The 19,421-nt window shown below is 40.3% G+C and overlaps 2 protein-coding genes across 2 annotated transcripts in view; both read left to right on the top strand.

Annotated features, from left to right (window-relative positions):
* Positions 1-2,599, top strand: part of prrg4 (proline rich Gla (G-carboxyglutamic acid) 4 (transmembrane)) — a 4,866-nt gene extending 2,267 nt beyond the window's left edge. Inside the window, exons 5-6 of the mRNA XM_014997861.2 lie at positions 700-894; positions 1,001-2,599. Coding sequence (XP_014853347.1) covers positions 700-894; positions 1,001-1,028 — 223 coding nt within the window. The 3' untranslated portion in view covers positions 1,029-2,599. The remainder of the gene's footprint in view (positions 1-699; positions 895-1,000) is intronic.
* A 485-nt stretch (positions 2,600-3,084) lies between these two features.
* Positions 3,085-14,746, top strand: qser1 (glutamine and serine rich 1). The gene is made up of 13 exons (XM_014997862.2): positions 3,085-3,566; positions 5,942-6,051; positions 6,184-6,321; positions 6,464-9,727; positions 9,932-10,245; positions 10,617-10,733; positions 10,820-10,953; positions 11,028-11,200; positions 11,338-11,469; positions 11,548-11,645; positions 11,763-11,909; positions 13,050-13,145; positions 13,287-14,746. The coding sequence occupies exons 1-13, from the start codon at positions 3,457-3,459 to the stop codon at positions 13,425-13,427; spliced, it is 4,974 nt and encodes a 1,657-aa protein (XP_014853348.2). The 5' UTR covers positions 3,085-3,456; the 3' UTR covers positions 13,428-14,746.
* Positions 14,747-19,421: the final 4,675 nt, after the last annotated feature.

Genomic DNA, 19,421 nt, shown 5'->3' with positions numbered 1-19,421 from the left:
CACACCATAATGCTACCACCACTATTATGTTGGTAATTGGTACAGTTTGGGGCCTTGTCTTTGTTTTTTTTTGTTTTTTTTTTTGTTTGTTTGTTTTTTTTAAACTTCCTGATCAATTTCTCTTGACTTTTGACTCATATTTGGACATGATTCAGTGTTCCAAACAGACACTAATCTCAAACACATCAGAGCATATTTGAAATGGAAAAAGCAGGCTTGTATTAAGACTCAAGGAGGATTTTCCCAAATACCAGACCCACATTGGATTTAAACAGTGGTTAAATGCTTGGCTGTTGTGAGAAAAATTAAAATGAAGAAGGCTTCTTCTGCGCGACTGACAAGAAGTAATAAACTTAACTCTTATGTAACACAATCTTCTAATATAAGCACAACACATCATCACATCTTCAACTACTTCAGAATAACTGTACTTTCTCTGTATGTCTCAAAGAAAAACAACAAGCAGTCACTTTTTAAAAATATAAAATTGTTGACTTTTGATTTGCAAAGAGAAAAGTTAGACTAGCACATAACTGGGAAATCTGTTTGTTTCAACTCTGCATTTCTGCCTCTTGTGAAATCTGCAGTGAAGAGCCATAAATACATTTTCCGTTATTACTAAGTTAGACACTCAGTTTCCAGTTTGTTCTCTTGAAGCACTAAGTATGCCCTAATATAAACATTTGTCTGTCCTCTCAGCTCCGCCCGAGTACGACCCAGGAGGAGCAATGCCTCCCTAATAATGCGAAGGTTGGACGATGCCTCCAGACAGCCTGAGCTCTCTCCTACATCCGGGCCAACTTTGGATGTAGAAGACCCTCCTGGCCTACCCTCATACGAGCAGGCGATCTCAGCAAGTGGACAGCACGATGCGCCACCTCCTCCTTATCCTGGGTAATCCATGTGAACTGATACTTTTAATAATTTTCTGAACCCATTTCACAAAAACTATGTCCTTGTAACTTTATTTTTTATTAATTATTTTTTATTTGGGTTTCAGCTCAAGACCTGGGAGTGTTCGACGATAATCTTTTCACAAAAAAAAAGGAAAAGAAACAATGCAAGATAATGACTGTGAAATTAAAATTTAATTTATAAGTAGCATCTACATCATTATACTGTATCTATTTTTACATCATAATATTTCTAATGGTGGTTTTGTACCTCTCTCACCTTTATTAAGCTGTTTTTTCCCTACATAGACAGAATGGAAGTTCAAAAGTGTCCAAAAGCATGAATTTAATTTTGGGTTTTCCTGTTATAAATAATGTAGAAGTAAGAATTTTTTTTTTAATTTCCTGAAAAGTCCATTTTTTTGGAGTTACCTCGTCCAACATGAATGTTTTCTACAATTATCCTTTTCTTTTTGAGGTTGGTGGGTTTGCTGAGCATCATGTTCAGTGTCCTCCGCAAATCTTCAGTGGGATTTAAAACCTGACAGAGATGTGGCAAATAAATGTTTAAACTTTATGACTTTGAGATAGTTCCCAAAGAAATGGTGTACGGTTAGAAGAAAATTGGAAATTTTTCCATATGAAATTGCTGAAAATGAAAACATTGTTACTGTTTAACAGAAAGTTTCAAGTAAGAAAAAAACTTCTAACTGTTAAAACGTGTCAGTACGGACCAAAACGCATTTTTGGGGCGGGGAGGGGTTTGTTTGTTTTCAATAATCTGTTCAAGTAAGTTTTACTCCAGCTGTAAAACCTTACTTTTTGGTTCCCTTCTTAATGTGCATTTATACCTACCCTTCTAAGTGGATGAGCTTTATAATGCAGTTGCTGCTTTTTATCTGAATGATGAGTGTTTGCTTTAAGTTAATGAAAATCTAATTGTTCCTCGAAGGAGCAGAGACAGTATCTAGCGGTAAAGTGGAATTTCTATGGATCCCGTGCCAAGGAACACGACATATTAATCTCTGTAACGGGACAGACATGACTCGGCTTGTACAAGTTCCTCAAAGTAAAAGTCAGTCACTGCTTTAATTTCCTTGATGGTAAAAACTGCGGTCATAGAAATGCGCTATGCATTTCTTATCGACTGAACTACCAGCTTGCTACCTGGTGATTCACTGTTAATGTTTTTGTGTGTGCTTTTTATAAACTGTGATTTTTTTTGTCTTACAATTTGAAGAATGTACACAGTACCAACTAATTTCCTATTTTCCTGTCATAGTCTATGCTGAGATAAATTATCACATTTATGCCTAATTTATTTAATTACAATAAATTATGTACATGGATGCTTCAGGGATTTTGACTGATGCTCTTTCTTTTAAAATTATTGCAAACAATTGGTTGAAAAGTACAACTAAAATGCAGTGGTAGTGGATTGTTAAAAAAATGCAACAATTTGCTTCCTCTGAACCAAATGTTGTAGTTTGAGAAACTAGTTGTTTTAAAAGTGCAGATGCAAATAAGTTATGTACTTGTAAATACTTACTGAACTCTTATTTTCAAGACAGATTTATTTTTTTTTTCAAAATGTGAGAATTTGCAGTTCATTAAGCATCTGTGTTTTTCAGGGTTGTATCAAGCACAGCTGTAATTTGAATTAAAATCTTTTCTGTATTTTTAAATAAAATTATATTTTAATTATGTTTTGTTTGTCTAGTTGTATTGTAATGCCATGTTTTAGGGTTTTCTCAGTCATAAAGAAATACACAATCTTGCAGTCCAGTTCTTATTGGAAAGATAAATTCACTCAACATTTGAAGTTTACCAAAACATTGCTTCTGTTTAACCCGTACGTTTTGCACTTCCGTCTTTGTTAGCGCACATTTAAATGACACTTTGACACAATTTACAAAATGCTAAACGTTAGTTGGTTTAATTTGGACAAAAAGTAATCTTTTTATAACACAATATTAGCTTTTATTTCTTGAAAAACACATGTTGGTTTACCATAACCATGGATTTTAGAAAATATAATTATTTTCTTTTTCATTAATCATTTTGAATACAATTAAATAAATGTACCTTAATTATAGAGATGCATCACCTTTATTTATTTACTTGTTTATTCAAGCCCCCTCACGGTCACATAGTTTCTTTTTTGGGACATCTGGAGTCGATTTTTCGGATTAAAATTTCCCTGCTGTGTGTGTGTGTGTGTGTGTGTGTGTGCGTGTATGTGTTTCTGTCTGCAGTGTAACACAATCCATCCTTAAAAGAAGTTTCATGTAGCCCGCTAGGTGCAGCCATGTGTCCCTGCCTCAAACACTGAAGACTTCTTGTAAACTAAAAAAAACTAACGTGACGGGAAATGAAGGAAAAATAAATCACGCAGAGAGAGCAGACACTTTATCTGGGACACAGGACAGCCTGGCGTCGGGTTTGTTTTCCTCCGCGGACCGTACACCGCTTTTCCCGGGGTCCGGTGGGTACGACCCGGGGCTGCTGCGATGTGTTCCCGCTGCTTCACGAAGCTCCTGTGTGGAAGTGAACCTTTCACCGGATGATGGACAGGAACTACCCGAGCTCCAGCTTCGCGGACGCGCTGGCTGTACCACCACACACCGTAGCTTCATGGGCCTATGACCGCGGCTCAGTCGCTATCAAACCAAGGTAGGAGATGAAGGAGAGGGCGGGTCACCTTCCGAAGGAAATATCGGTGATGGAGGGCCTAGTGTTTGCTTTTGAAGAGAAGTACAGAGGTTCTTTTGCTTCCGAGGGACACTGAAATATGTTGATATATTTCGCGACATAAACACAGCTGTAGAGTCTAACTTGTTGGGATTTTTTAGCCGTATGTTGATACCTCCCCCCTCGCTAATTTACGTTAGCAAAACAGTCCCCTATCATGTCCGTGCACTGTAGCTAGTTGGAGAATAAAATGTTTTTGTATCTGTAGCATGAGCTGACCAGGTGTGCATAATACTTTAATTGTAATAATGTGTTTTCTCCACTCGTGGTTGATAGTTGAAACCAAAGCAAATTGGACTGTTAGCAGCCAGAGCTAGTTACTGTATGACAGTTCTGGAAAGTGTTTCGTGTCGCTCTGTGTAGATTCATACCATTGTTGCTGCTGCTTATTCATTGAGGATAAGTTGGTGAAACACTGAAGGGTCTTCTGACCAAACTTGGCGATTAATGGCTTATTCGTTCATTTTGTAGTGCTTTTTTTTCTAAGCAACTTTGTTTTTATAAATATACTATCCTTAAACTTGTAGCAAATGTTCTTTGCAGGAAAACATTCAGTAGTTCATTGATTTCAATTTATCGCTACGATTAATGGAGTAAGTCTAATTATACTAAGAGTATAACGCAGTATACTGTTTCTTTTTAAAATGATCCAAGTGTCATTGTTTTTTGGCTCCCACTGTTTAAACACCCAAGGAAGCCAGGTATATGATTTGGTTATCTACTTTATAGAATTTAGCGTTTTTTGATGTCAGTTTGTCAGCAAACAGCTGCAGGATTTCCGATACTTTGTATTTGTAAAAGGGATCAGTAAAAAGCCAGAATAACCTTAGTTAGGATCTTTCCATTCACAGATGTTTACCTTCTGGCTGAAGGTCAGTACTTTAAATCTTGTTGACGGGATTTAATTATATTTGAGAATAAAGGACGACTTCTGTTGACTAACCGATGCAAATTTGTTTTAATCTTTTATTTGTGTAGCACATTTTGAAGCAAGTTTGTAATGCAATTTTTGCAAAAGCAAAAACGGCAAAGGGTGATATTTATTTTTAGAAAGAAACCCAATAGACAAGAACTCAGATCAATCAGGTTCTTTCTCTTGGCAAACTGATAAACACCTTTTGAAATCAGTGCTTCCCACTGTTTGGAAACCTGCAGCAGACTTTGTCTTTGGCTGCCAAACACACCAATAATGTTATATCTTGCAGCTATAGTTAGGCTTGTCACAATAACAAATTTTGCTAGACAATAAATTGTGCCAGAAGTTATTGCAATAAACAATAATATTGTTGTTTTAGACCATATTCAAGTAATACAATGATAATGGCATGATAATGCAAGAACACATTCTCGGAGATAAATGAACATTTAATTCTGTTAATGAACATTTAACACTGTAACTGGAAGACATTTAAAATCTCCAAAATAAATAAGCAAGACAATAAAAACAAAAACAAATAAAATTAATTTTGAAGTCTCTGCAAACAAAATAAACCAGTTGAGAGAGACCAATGCACTAGACTGAAGACTTTTGTCATCCAATTTTTGGTAGAAGGAGAGAGACGAGAAAAACAATAAATCATGCAAATGGAAATTATTGAGCTCATTCTAATTTACCATGTGATTAATTGATTTATTGCTAGCTATAGTAAAGATATTCAGTAACAAGTTTGAATCATTTGTCGACAGAGACAAGTTTTAGATCAAATGTTTAACCCAGTTTGAAGAAAGCAAAGACTTTTGCATGTTTTCCTAAAATCGCAGTATTTTTGCAATGGGGCTCATCTTCAAACTGAAACTGAAATATTTAATTGAGAGTAAACAGAGAAAGTAATTTATCTGCTATAGGTTTAGATAGATATCTGCTACTCTTTACCATTTGTGACCAAAGTAAGCCTTCAGAGGCTTGTGTCCTACATTAATTAGGTGATTCTAAACATACCTTAGTTAGAGAAATGCGTCATTAGCAGTCTACGGCAGAACACGATGCCAGGCTAAAGAGATAATTTCGTCATTTGAGTCAGTGTTAGTGCAGGGATGTATGCAGAACATTGACTGTTGAGGGCCAGTGTTGGGCTTCCCTGTCTTGTGATGTGACTAATAAATAAAACTTCAGCACTAAATTAATCAGACCTTTTACGCTCCTGACTTAAAACATTCCTAAAAATTTTTTTTTTTTGGGTGGCCAAAGGAATTTTTGAATCCTCTGTCTGCTCAGCCTTCACAGGGTGGCTCGGTGTTGCTTCTGAAAAATAAAAGCAATTGGACAAATTAACTTTTTGTTTGCTTTGTGCACACAGTCCCAATTATGTTGCACCAAACCTTGACGGGGAGCTCCTCCAACAGCAAAGCTACACTACAACGCAGCAGCTCCCCACTTACACTACAGCACACATCCCAGCAGCTGCACGTGAGTTTTAGATGCTACAAGTTTTGTTCATAAGTGGGACCAGTCAGCTAAATGGCTAACATTATCAAAGGCCTCAATCTTTGGGGATGATTTTAATTTAAATTGATTTTTTTTCTTCATTTTGTCTGCTAGGCACACTTGAGTCAAGTGGTAACAATCCTGTGACCTCAATCATGAGCTTCCTGTCAGCCATGGAGTCAAGAAGTCTTCAGACCGGTCCTGTTAGTGCCTCTTTGCTTCCTCCTTTTAGACCGCCATCTTGGACTACTGGTAAGAACACAGAAACTGGACCTAATCCGCTTAATGATTTTAGAAGTCGTCCTTTTTTTTGTAAGCTCACAAATTATGCACAATGTGTCTCTTTGCTTTGTGCATGCCAGGCATATTACAAACTTTGATTTCTTCTTTGTAGGTGCCAACTCTTCCACCACAGAGCTGTATCTGACTGGTGCTCTGCCTTCAGCAGCCAGTTTCCCCTCTCCTCCTGCTCTGTCCTCCTTTCAGCACACAGGTGCCTACCCACCCAGGAGCTATGCTGCCAACACATCCCTTACACTTCCAGATCCTGCCTTCAGCACTTCCACCAATGGGCTGTTTCCTCACCATGACCCACTGCTTAATCTTAAACCCACCCAAACTGTGATTCCCACTGCCCTGACCTTCAATCACCTCTCTACACCCTCTCTGGGCTCAGCTCTGCCTGTGCAGTCCTCCACTTACCGCTCAGCCCAGGAGTCAGCTCCCCACCTACTACAGCCCCAGTTTGGTCTTCTTCCTTCTGCTCTGCCCACCACTCATAGTGCCCCACAGTCCTATGGGGCCACGATTTTCTCTGGCTCTATTGAAAGAGCTCTTCAGCGTGAATGTAGTGTAATAAAGCACCACCAGAGGCCTTCAAGTAGCCACATGCCCAGTTCAGAGGACTCCCTGCAGGGGTATTTTGGCTCTGGCAGTGAAACGGATATGTCTTACCAGCAGGACCCGTCCCGTTACACACCAGTGTCCTGCAGTCCGTCTTCAAGAACAGACTCCACCCAAGGAGTCAGTGGGTCTCCGCAATCTAAAAGTGATTGTGGAACACAACCGTACTCATCCACTTCTTTGCTGAAAAATAAAGACGCTTCTTCCCGACTGAATTCACATTCTGCTGGAGATGAAGAGAATCACACTCAGAACTTGAGAACAGGGTCTCCGGAGCGTTATTCTTCTCCTACTGAGAAGCAGAACTCTGTCATTGCTAATCAACAAGCGGTCCAGCTGTCTGGCCTAATGTCAGACAGTTTGTCTCAAAATTACATGGCTCCACAAACACAGTCACAGACCTCTCATTCCCCCTCGGAGAAGCTCTCCTCACTTTACAATACCTTGCCATCCCACTCGAGTCACTGTGACAACGTGGCTCCTGTTAGCCAAGCTCTTATTTATACAACCACTCCTGGGCTGAACCAAGAGCAGATCCAGTACGGAGCCCAGGTTCAGAGATTCTGTCAAGAAAATTTCTCAGACAGCTTCTCCGGTGCCCACTCTCAGGGGCCCCCAAATCTGACGTTTACCTCTCAGCCGCAGGAGCAAGCTTCGGCAACACATTCTCAAAGTTACAACACGGGACAATCCCTCAGTACTGTGTTCCAATCCACATGTGTGCAAAGTCTTCCTACATCTAATTCTTTGGTGGATTATAGCCACATGCAGGACTCAGTGGCAGGTAAAGCGCATACCAGCGCGTCCCACCAACAGACACAGCCTCACAGTGTTTTATCCGTACCTTTGCCTACATACTCTTCACCTGCTCCACCCATACAGAATAACATACGATCCTCCATACATGAAACAGATCCAACATACGCCAAACAAAAGCTCGAAGAACTCCCATCCCAGGACATCGAGGCTCTACAGCAGGTGTCCATGGTCTCTGTTGCTGACAATAGCATGGCTGCTCACAACAATGTCATCTACGTGGTTTCAAAAATGGATGATCACAAACCACAGAGTGTTATTCGAAGCAATTCTCGCTCTGACGAACAATTCCTGGGACTTGGCCATGCAAATTCGGCACATGCAAAGGATGAACACATCGGTTGCATGACCCAGCAGCAGGTTTGTTTAGGCAGTGCTGATGGTCATGAAGTTGCTAACTCAGAGGGTTCAAATACCTCTGTTTCATCACATGGACCTCTCAGTTCAGAGCATCTTAGCCAGCAGCTCAGATCTCCTGAGCCACACCAACAAAATCAGCAAACCCACTCTCAGTCCCAGGGTCAAATTCCAGCTACCCACTCTCAGTTTATGTCAGTCCCCAGCTCTCAGGTGCTTCTTGAGCCCAACCAGATGATTCTGGTCCAGCAACCTCTTGTCCACCAAAGTCAGAACTCTTCAAAGCTAGCATCAATGCCGGGTGTCCAACCAGCCCAGTGTTTGGGTCCGGTTCACGTACAGTACCTCCAGATGGATCGAGGCCTGCTTTGCCCAAATGTCTCTAATGAAAACCAGAGTCAGCAGACTGTGGTCATGTCTGAACCAAGCTCAGAATGCTCTTCCTCTAAACACCATTACAGCCAGACAGCAAGTCAGCAGCCAAATGATGGCAAGAACCAGTTTGCCCTTAACTCTATTTGCTTTCCCGACTCGATGCTCCTGGCAGATGAAAGAAATATTTTGTCAAACGTTGACGACATCTTGGCTGCCACTGTGGCGGCTTGCGGTGTCACGCCTCAAGATTTTGTCAAAGCCGCATCGTCCGCTGAGGCTGAAATGACTGCAAGGGCAAGTCCCGTTGATTCCAAAGGTCAGCTCCTGACTGTGGATATAAGCCAGATGTCGCCCAGTTTTTCCTCATCACAACATCCTGCCATCACCAACACTCACTGCCAAACTATCAGCATGACACTAAATGGTGCTCAGATGGCCACAGACACCCAAGATCAGGCTGCTCGCCACAACAGTAACATTAATCTCGTCATGAATGGGGATGGAATGACCTCCGAGAGTGGCTACCACTCAGTCAGACAGGTGTTCAACTGTGTCCACAATGGAGTCCAAGAGACTACAAAATGCACAGAAACACAAGAATGTCCGGGCAGTGATGACTCTCCAAAAAAGAAAGCACGCTCCAAGTCCTTAACTAAACCGAGTTCTGAGGACAGTGAGGGACTGACTAGACCGGCTAAGCGCAGTGGACAAACCAAGCGTCAAAACTCACGGGGCAGTGATGCCACTCCTCCGTCTGCCTCAAGTAGCACACAGGACAGTTGTCCTCAGCATGAAAGAATCAGGCAGAAGATCCGTGAAGTGGAAGAGAAGCAGCCAGAGGTCAAAACCGGCTTCCTTGGCTCCTTCCTAGACTTTATCAAATCGGGCCCCAAGCAGCAGTACTCCCCTAGCTCTACGAGAAGTAGCAGTCGTCCAAGAAAACCATCCTCCTCCTCCAAACCGTGCACTTTGCCTCCTTTGCCACCAAAAGTGCCCACTCTTCCTGGACCGTTGCTTCCCCAGAAGAGTCCAGGTGTGAGCTCCCAGCAGAAACGTCTGGAAGAGGATCTACACAAGAACCTGGAGACGTTGCCGTCGTTCAGCTCAGACGAAGAGGAGAGCACTGGGAAGAATCAAGCTCTGAGGAACAGCATCAGCTCAGCTCTCTCAGCTCTGGATGAGACTTCAGATCGGAAAACGGCTATGGGTAACAGCATCCTGCCCTAAACTTGACTATTCAGCTTATATTGAATTTTTTTTCATGCTGTTTTTGCTGTAATGGAAAATTGTTTTTATCACAGTCAGGAAAAGCTTTTCACAAATTTGATAAAACGCTTGATTGACTCATTAATTCAAAAATAAGTCAACTCCTCATTATTATTATTATTATACCTTTCTACTCCCTCTTCAGATAACCAAATTCAGGTTACAGTGATGAAGCCTGTCCAGCTTCCCACCATCCCTCTCACCATCACCCAGATTTACCTGCCGCCGGTATCCGCCCCTGCTGTGGTGACCCCTGCGCCAACCACAGTCTTGGGGGAGAAGGAGTTTATGACCAAAGACAAATTAAAAGAGACGCCGTCAGGCGAGTTGGCTGTGCAACTTATGAGTGTGGCCTTGGAGGGGCTGACTGATGACGAGCCGTCTGACAGCGGGGGAGAAGGGATGTATCGAGAGAGAGACGAGTTTGTCATCAGGAATGAGGACATTGAAACCTTTAAGGTATTGCACATTAGATCACAGCACTGACACACCCCAAAACTTGTTCCACTCTTTTTTGTGACAAATATCCAGTGTAATTCAACAGAAAAACTAACAAATCCGCTGTGGAGATAATAAAACGAATGAAAAGTTACATTAACAAGATTGCATACGTGTGTTTAAGCTTCATCTTTTTTGCCTAGTCTACCTTGATAAAGCTCTTTTGGTCATCATGGCTTCAGCTAAGTGTTCATACAGCAAAAGCTCAACCTTATCTAAGGTTAATGAGATTCAATTAATTACATGTCTTTTTTTTTTTGTTTGTTTCTTAATTGAATTTGCTGTGAAGTCTTGAAGTCCCCCTCCTTTTACATCTTTTGCACGACTTGCAGGTCACAATGAGGGCAGGAGTGGAGCCTCCAGCTATTTGGAAGGTCCAGAAAGCACTGCTGCAGAAATTTGTGCCTGAGCTGAAAGACGGGAAGAGAGTGTTTTCTGCCACAAACAGTGTGAGTTAAATCTGTCTGTGGATGCACGAGGATTCAAATACTCTGTCTCCTCTCAACGTGTGACCCTTTTCTCCTTTGCACTGCAGTACCTTGGATACTTTGGTGACGCAAAGACGATGTACAAGAGAGTGTATGTGAAATTTCTGGAAACGGTTAACAAAAGGGAGTATGTGAGAGTTTGCAGTCGGAAACCACGCAGCAAGCCGATGAGTTCACTAAAGTAAGTTGATAAATCTAATTTCATATATTTGTTAGAATGACTTTTCAGTTGTGTAACTGCTGTCTTTCTCACAGGGCTATCCAGATGAAAGCTTTGCTGGGCCTGACAGATCCGCCTTTAGCAGCTCCCCAGAACCATAAGCCCCGCCCCAAACAAGTGAAGCCACGGGCAGAACCGCCGCCCAAGAAGAGGAAGAAATGGAAGGAGGAGTTTTCACCCACCCCCTCAGGATCATCTGCAGAAGAAGGTACTGAGGAGGATTTGAGGATATACTTTTGTTTTGCAGAAGTATTTGGGTTTCTCATTTAACTTTAACTGGAGTCTGTGTTCTTTTATCTCTCTTTGCCGTTTCCCGAATTTTTCTCTGTCTCTGTTTCACTTCAGAGTTAAACCCTCCATTTGCTTCGAGGCTCCTCAACACACGTACTACGAAAGAGACGTTCAAAAGCTTTGTTGAGCTTCTTATTAGTGTTGCTTTGGATGAAGATGTGATGGCGGCACTGGAGAGGGCAAATGGTTTGTGATCTACATTTCCAAAGTCATCTGACTACTCTTAGCTGGGGCTTAGAGCGTTGTTCATGTGTTTTATAACAGACGAGTTGCTGCTGCCGCACATGAAGAAGGTAGATGGGATAATCACTGACATCAGGAAACGCTTGCTTAACAAACTGCACATAGGGCAGGTGTTAAAGGTGAGTCTTTCTGTTAACCTTACACATCTGCCTTGGTGAACAAAAGCCAAAAGGCACATACACAAACCTGTTTTGTCTTTTTAACTTAGCTGAGTTGTTTTTATTGTTGCTTTCCAGACAGCTCTAGACAGCTTCCCGGAGATCTCAGTGGTGACTGAGCTGAAGAAGGATGGGGAAACCCCAGCCTTTAAGGTACGTCTCAGTGGGAGGGCCTACAACAAGAAGACGATGAAGTCCTACAAGTTGCCAAACAAAGTGCCTCAGGTCAGACATGTTCGTCCTTCAGCAGAATGTTTTATTGCGTTTTTTGTCCAGGAGAGGGCGCAGCATCACCAATTGTCCTTGTCCTGCATTCCTGGCCTCCAATCCCTATCCCCAGGAACACTGCTCCCTATTTTAGAGGTTTTTCTTCTCTAAAGCCCCGTTAAAGGGGATTTATACCTCAGCAGCTTGTTATGAAGGCTTGTGAATAGCCAGCCAACTTTAAAAAAGCATACTAAAGCAAGGAAGCATCTAAAAGCTCCAAGGTTTAGGTTTGGATGCTATTGTCCTATTTCTCCAAAAGGAATTTCATGAAGAAGTATCTGTAACATTTAGTTTGGTAGTTACAAGTTTTTAACGTATTCTTCTCTGTTGGATTCAAGGGTCAATTAGAATATCTCTTTTAGTATTTTGTTGGGTTTTTCTTTTTTAGTTAAATTCTTATGATACATATGCATTACACACAGACTGACATATCTTGAACATTTATTTCTGGTAGAAGAAAATAAAAGAAGAAAAATAATCTAATGTTGATCTAAATAAAGTATGTAAATTAGATGCTCCTGTTCAGGGTTGCTAGGTAAGTGTAAGTAAGTTTCCTCTGGCCTAATTCCTTTTCTGGATTGGAAGAAGAATAATGTTGATCTAACGAATATTAAATATTGCACGTTAAAGGAAAAAGTGTTGCAGGTGTTTCTGACTACTGAAACATAAACCCTTTTAGTTTTTGTTGTCAACGTTTTGGTTTATTATGGAAGGTGTTAATATGGTGCAGGCCAAATAATAACATTTGTGTATTAAGAACCCTTTTCCTATTGTTGGTTTATGATATTCTTAATTTCTAAAAAAAAAAAAAAAAAAAAAGTAGAATATCAGTGTTTCATTAACTCCAAGCCAAAGTCATCAAGATCTGAGGAAATTATTGAAATATGACACTCTAAATGTAATGAACCTCAATGATTTTCAGTTTTAAACTGATTTTTTTTTATGTTTGATAACTGCTTGGAATAACATTGCAATGATCTAGGAGGTTCTAAGTTTTGAGTTGTGAATTTGTTGCTGCTCTGGATTATTTAAGATAGAAGCCAATATTTTTCCTATTTTTGCTCTGTATTGTTCTCACATCACCTTTTCCCCTTCTAGGAGTACACGGTGGAGCAGCAGAAAACTCAGTGGTTCTCTCTGTACCACTCTTTGCAACATTACAAATACCACACATACCTCATGTGTAAGGACGAGGTGAGGAATCGCTTACGGTTTCTGCTGGTTGCGAAATTTTCAATGATCATTATTATGAGATTATAATCTAACAAACACAAATTGATCCGGAAACATTTCCTGCATGCTGCTCCTCAGAGTCTGTCTGTTTCTGTTGTCTAGATTGCATCGCTGCGGGTGCGGGCTGGCGACCTGGGGCAGGAGGAGACCGTCCAAAAGTGCCTGGAGAACGGAGCCTGGGTGGACGGGCTCTTTGATCGCTTTGGAGAGCTAATCAGTCAAGTGCAGCAGGTCTGCAGATGATTTGGCCTTGGCAGACTCGACTTAAAAAGAAATACAAGCAGAAGCTAATGCAAAGTTCACCGCTTAAACTCAAACGGATGCCTTGAAGTCACAGTGACAGCAGAGACCGAGTGTGGAGTGGATTCCCCTCCAGAGATGTCAGGAGCGAAACACAAAGCTGGAACTCGATCATCAAAAGACTTTGTTTCGGGAGGCACTTCGGAACAGTTCCACGTAGTGCGACTCCTTTTCTTCGTACGTTTTTATAGTTTTAAAAGCCATCTTTTTATAAGCCTTTTTTTTTTAATAGGTTTCTATTGGCTTTTCTACTCTCCTTTATTTTCGGCTGAGTGCCATACGATAACCCTTAATTGTGTTCTAGATAGAGGAAGTAGAGTGGGACAAATAAGAGGCAGGAATCTGATTAAGTACCATTTTAACAAGCCTTCATCAATCATTTAAGTAGGCTTACATACAGAGTTGATATATTGTACAAAATTGAGTATAAATAAAGTATTACTGTAGTTCATACTGTTAGATAAACACCCGTTGTTTAACGGAGTGCCAACTTCTCCATGTCTAATGTACATTTTGTGGAAAGAAAAGCGAGAGGTGAGACCTGCAGCCGTTCTCCGGAGGAGATGAGGGACCGCGAACGACGTGCATCTGACTTTGATGCATCGGACGCCTTCTCCCTCCCGAGATGCGTTTTAATGGAACCAGCGCCAGTTACTGGTTTTCTCTAACCGAAATCAATACCTTGAATTGCTTCAAGGTCATTTCAAGGAAATAACTGGTAGTTGTCTTTATATTGTTTTATATACAAAGCCCACATTTTATGACAAATATATATTTTTCACAGAAGCAACTATTGTTATTCTTAGGAGACATTGACTTTTTTCCATTGTCTTTTTTTTTTTTTTTTTTTACGTTTCTCCTCACAAATTGACTGTGAGCCAGAAATGTTGATATCACTAATTCTCGTTGCTTACAGGTGCAGTTTGTAAATAAAATGGCACATATGTTAAATGCGTTTCGGTGTGTTTCGCACTGTGCAAGCAAGGCTTACTTCTTAAAGTCTGGGGAAAATGTTATATTTGTTACCAGATTACATAACTGAGTACGGCGTCTTTCACACAAGGAATAAGATGTATGAAAAATATTGAGGTTAATTAATCTCTCACTACAGTAGCATATTTCCATGTTGAAATGTCTAGGAAAAACAAAAATCTGCATTTGATTTTTTTTTTTTTTTGATTGTCCTTCCGAAATATTTATGCAAAAATCTTTGTCATTCATAACAACTCCTGTACAATAAATGGAACCTAATCATTTTGTAATTCATACTACACCGTTTCTGTTGACAAGTGTATCTAATAACTTTTCAATCCTTGACATGTTTGTTTTTCTGGGCTTTAAATGCTCGTCTTAGTAAAATAGAAAGGACAACAAGCCATTTAAGTAAAGCAGAGGTCTGTTTTTGTTTACCTTGGACCAGTTGCCACTCATATACTAGCAATTACGATGCATCCCTGTAGACAATTTAGAGTAAACGGTTAATCGAATGTGGATGCTTTTAGATAGAGGAGGAATCACTCATACACAAGAACACACAAACTCCGTGGAGGAAGATGAAACTAGGAGTTTCTCATTGTCGCCATCATGTCGCACCATGATCAGATCAGAGAAAAATGATGAAAAAAAAAAAATCTCTGAATCTCAAATTTAGGAAACTGCAGTAAAATGTGACGTCTTGGTGTCGCAAAGTCTTCGAAACAGCTGCTTGTTTGGAGATGACGCCAGTAAAACTTTTTTCCTTTCTTTCCTGTAGTCTGTAGCTACTTTTAGAGCGGATCTCTCAGAGTTCTGGTATCTCATAGTTCACTGAGATACCAGAAAATAAGAAAATACGTTCTCATTCTGTTTTTCATATGGTGATGATGATTCAAATTATGGCTAAATCAATATAGAAATGTGAAAACATATTTCTCCTGATTCTTTGCAGTCCAAAGCTAAAAAAAACAAACATCTGAGCTAAAGAGGACGACACATTCGACTGGGGTGTGGACTCTGGACAATCCAGCAGTATTGTGCGAAGAGGAATGCTCAAAAACCCTAATCAGTGCTGACAAAAGTGTGAAATGGAAAAGAATAAAGAGGATTCTACTAACAAAAGAGCGTCTCAAAAGTTGTTGCAGGTGATTTGTAAAACTAAACTATGTTTATAATCTGGGGTTTTTCTCCACAGGAACACAAGGTGTCAGTAAATATGCTGTTTTAAATATATGAATTTATCAGATGATTAAAAGTAAAAACACAAGATTAAGACTACCTTAACCATTGAACTGCAATAAAGTGGTTTTAATTCACACGCAGTAATAAAACTGTCATTCCTCTGTGTTGGCAGGAATATGCTAGAAAATTTACACACCACTGATTCTCTCTTGGGAGTGAGAACTCTTGGAAATGGAGATTCTGGGTATGGTCGGCTGTGGTGTAAACAATTTCATTAGAACTGTTTTACCCAGAAAATCGTAGTTAGTTGTACTGTTTGTTTTTTTTTTTTTTTTTGCAAACGCCTTGGCACTTGGTCTAAAAAAACTGTGTCAGCAGTACATTATTCTTGTTTGCCTTTGTAGCTCAGTCCACAGGGGTCAGTTAAAGTTAAACTTTACCAAATTGTTGAGTGTTTTCATGCTAATGTTGGCTTACATTCTTCAACGGGGCACAGCAAAGGAGAGAAAGCAACAGCAACGCTCGCCCACCAAACTCTCATAACCCGGCAGCAACACTGGCCGGCTGACCAAAAGATGTCTCTTGGCTGTTGAATAAAATATGACGGAGAAGCAACAATGCAGGGAGGGGGGGAAAAATTACTGGCAATCCACAAAACACAAAAGTGCTTCTGTGGTGCAGCTACAGCACTGTCCTCTGTCCTTTAGAGCCGGACAGTGGAATGGGGGTGGAGGATAGTCCAGTCAGGCATGCACTTTGGATTCCAGCCGGGGCACAACTGGAAGGGATGGACTCTAAGCGTCTGCTCTCCAGATGAAAATCACATGAAATGCTAAAGCTGCCCTGTATCTTTCCATATGTGGGAGTCAGACTGAGGGGACCTTCAGGCTGTGTGACAATGTGAGGAGGGCACAGAAACACGACTGCTCTCTGTTGCATTGGACTGAAAAACATTCTTGCCTTTTGAAATTTCTCCGTCATGAGACGTTATCCGCTGAGTGATGATGTAGTTTCATGTTTCATCATGTGTCTGGAAACGCACTGAAAGTTGTGCTTCGTAAAACATTCTTTGCTATGCAAGACTTAGACGTGTGGTTACATTGTTATTGTTATTACATGTCTTTAAATGTCAGATTCTACTGATAGCTTCAATATAACATTGGCTTAAACAACATAGGGTTAATACACACACACACACCCACACACACACACACACACACACACACACATATATATATATATATATATATATATATATATATATATATATATATATATATATATATATATATATAAAGTTTGGTTCTAATCAAAAATGCTCTTTTGATCCCAAAGAGAAATTAAATGTTGTAAATATAAAAAGTTATTGTAGCTGGTGATGGCCATGGGCAGGAAAGGCCTCCTGTAGCTGTCTGTACTACAATGAATTTGAAGAAGCCTCTGACTGGAGACACCCCTTCAACGTTTCCACATTTTAAGCACAACATAGCTGAGTTTTTCCCACAATGAAACGTGGTCTTGAGTCTCGACAGAATCATGATGTCGGGATCTTGTTCTGCAGGAATATGGAATCTCGTTGGAGTTTCTGGGAATATGGATGGATATAAACTTATTAGAGGCTTCAAAAGGCTGTGACCTGTTGTTCACCTCCCAACAGGTCAAAGACTTGTTGACTTACAGGGAGCACTACAATAAAATGGCTCGGGTGAACGCATTTGTATGTGTTAGAAAGGTCCAGTCAAAGTCTAGATGGAAGTACATTCAACAAGTTGTGACATAACTTAGAGACTCTTGTCACAACGAACGCTTTTGGTTTGCTCCAAATGAGTTAGATTTATTGTCCTGCGAAAGGCGAGAAAAACGAAAGTGACAGTCTGAATGTGCAAATACTTTTTAAGGCCTTGCACTTTGCATTTGAACGCCACCTTCTGAGAACATTTCCCAGGATATGCGTCATCATCTTCATTTCATGCAGATCTTCATGACTAATAAGTCGGAGAAACAAAAGGAAGTACGCAAAGCCTTCTGGGCACATCGAACGCAGCAGAAGAGTAAATATTGCTCTGCCCTTGTAGACCAGACCGTCTGATGACGATTGCACTCCGTCTTTCTCTTCCTGTGATGCTTCAGGCCACGCTCAAGGTGGAGGCTCCTTGCGTCGAGTTTACAAAACACCAGCGCATCACGCATTCAGACGAGGAGCCGCAAAACCAGTTCAACCCTCGGCTTGCGATTCCTGGCACTGACCGGGCTACATTTCCTCCAGCATGTGTAAACAATAGAAATATGCAGCTACAGAAGAGGCTGAGGCATCCTGCTTGCTCCGTAAAGCAATACAGCACATACGGGCTTAACAGGACTTTACTCTTTAAACATCGAGTTAGATGTTTACAACTAACCATTAACTGTTTTTATCTTTACGAGTGTATATATTTCCCCTACTGGCTTTGACGACGTCTCTGATGTGTTCTGTTGTTCCCTTTGTTTCCATGAGAAAATAGAAGAGCTTCTTGTTTACCTGTTCTCATTCTAGATAAAAAAAAAGCGTTCTAATCACTGCAACACATTAATTAGAAAAAAAAAATCCTCATTTATAGAACATTTGAAATGCAATTTGCGTGATTAGATGCCAACAGTGAACAATTACAAAAATGGTATAATGGAGGCAACTACTCAATCATTGGTATAGCACCTTAAAATGTTGTGGATAACATTGTAAGGAAGGAAAACAGTACCTCCCTCCCTATCTAGGAGAAACAAAGACATCTTATCAAGGTCAATATGCGCTTCAGTGTCAACTATGACACAAACATCAGCACAACTGCCCAGGAGAAAACATCGCCGTGGCCGCCATGTTGACAACAACCAACGAAGAAGACAAAACATACAGACACAAAATGCAGTTTGACTTTTCGTAAAACTAGTAAAATATTTAGTGGAAAATAAAAATGATAAATAGTCCGACAACTAAATAAAAGTATGTTTTATTTATGACAATTGGAATATTTAAAAACCTAATACCAGCATTCTGGTTTTGAAGCAGTTTCAATTGGGATTTTTGTTCTTTTAACTAGAGAAAATAACAACAACAATCCAATACAACTACATTGTTGGCATCAGCTTAGAAAATCCATGTCTGATATCAAATAAAATATTTTTCAGATTAATAAATCCATTTTTTTTTTTTACTTAAAGTGTCTCTTAACCCCAAAGCCGGACCAATAAATGACTCCTGTTCATTTCCCCCGAGCTTCAGGCTTTACTTCAGGTTTTTCTCTCTGAGTTTCAGAATCCGTCACTGAGGTGGAATTATAATCCAGCTTGTGTTTTCAGGACAGGCAGCAATATGAAGCTGTTAGTCATCAGAGCACATATGAATGAACTGACACAAGCCTGATTAACAGTCAGTTCACTGGCAAGGCACCAAGGCAGGTGAGTTAGGAATATCATTATTTCGTCTACAGGTTTTCAAAACACCACATGAATCCAAAGTAAAGCCAAACAGTTTAAGAAAGTTTTATCTTTAAAAATGACAGACTAACCCTAAAAAGACACCAAAATGAAGAAACTTTTAGAGCATGGAAGCAGTTCCTTCTAAGGTCAGGATTTTTATCTCATTTCCCTGTGGATTATTCTAAGTGCTTTTAACATATAAATAAAAACCTGACATCTTCAACATGTTCACCGATCATGGAATGAAAGACGGCTCAATGTTTATTCTTCTGTGAAAATGCCCAATGGATTGTGATCTAACCAGTTTGTCGCAGTTGCATGCCTCAC

Source organism: Poecilia mexicana, unplaced genomic scaffold, assembly GCF_051168715.1.
Source record: "Poecilia mexicana isolate PSO_F unplaced genomic scaffold, ASM5116871v1 scaffold_3, whole genome shotgun sequence".
Classification (NCBI taxonomy): Eukaryota; Metazoa; Chordata; class Actinopteri; order Cyprinodontiformes; family Poeciliidae; genus Poecilia; species Poecilia mexicana.
Note: the sequence above shows the minus strand (reverse complement) of the source record. Positions and strands in the feature narration are given on the sequence as shown.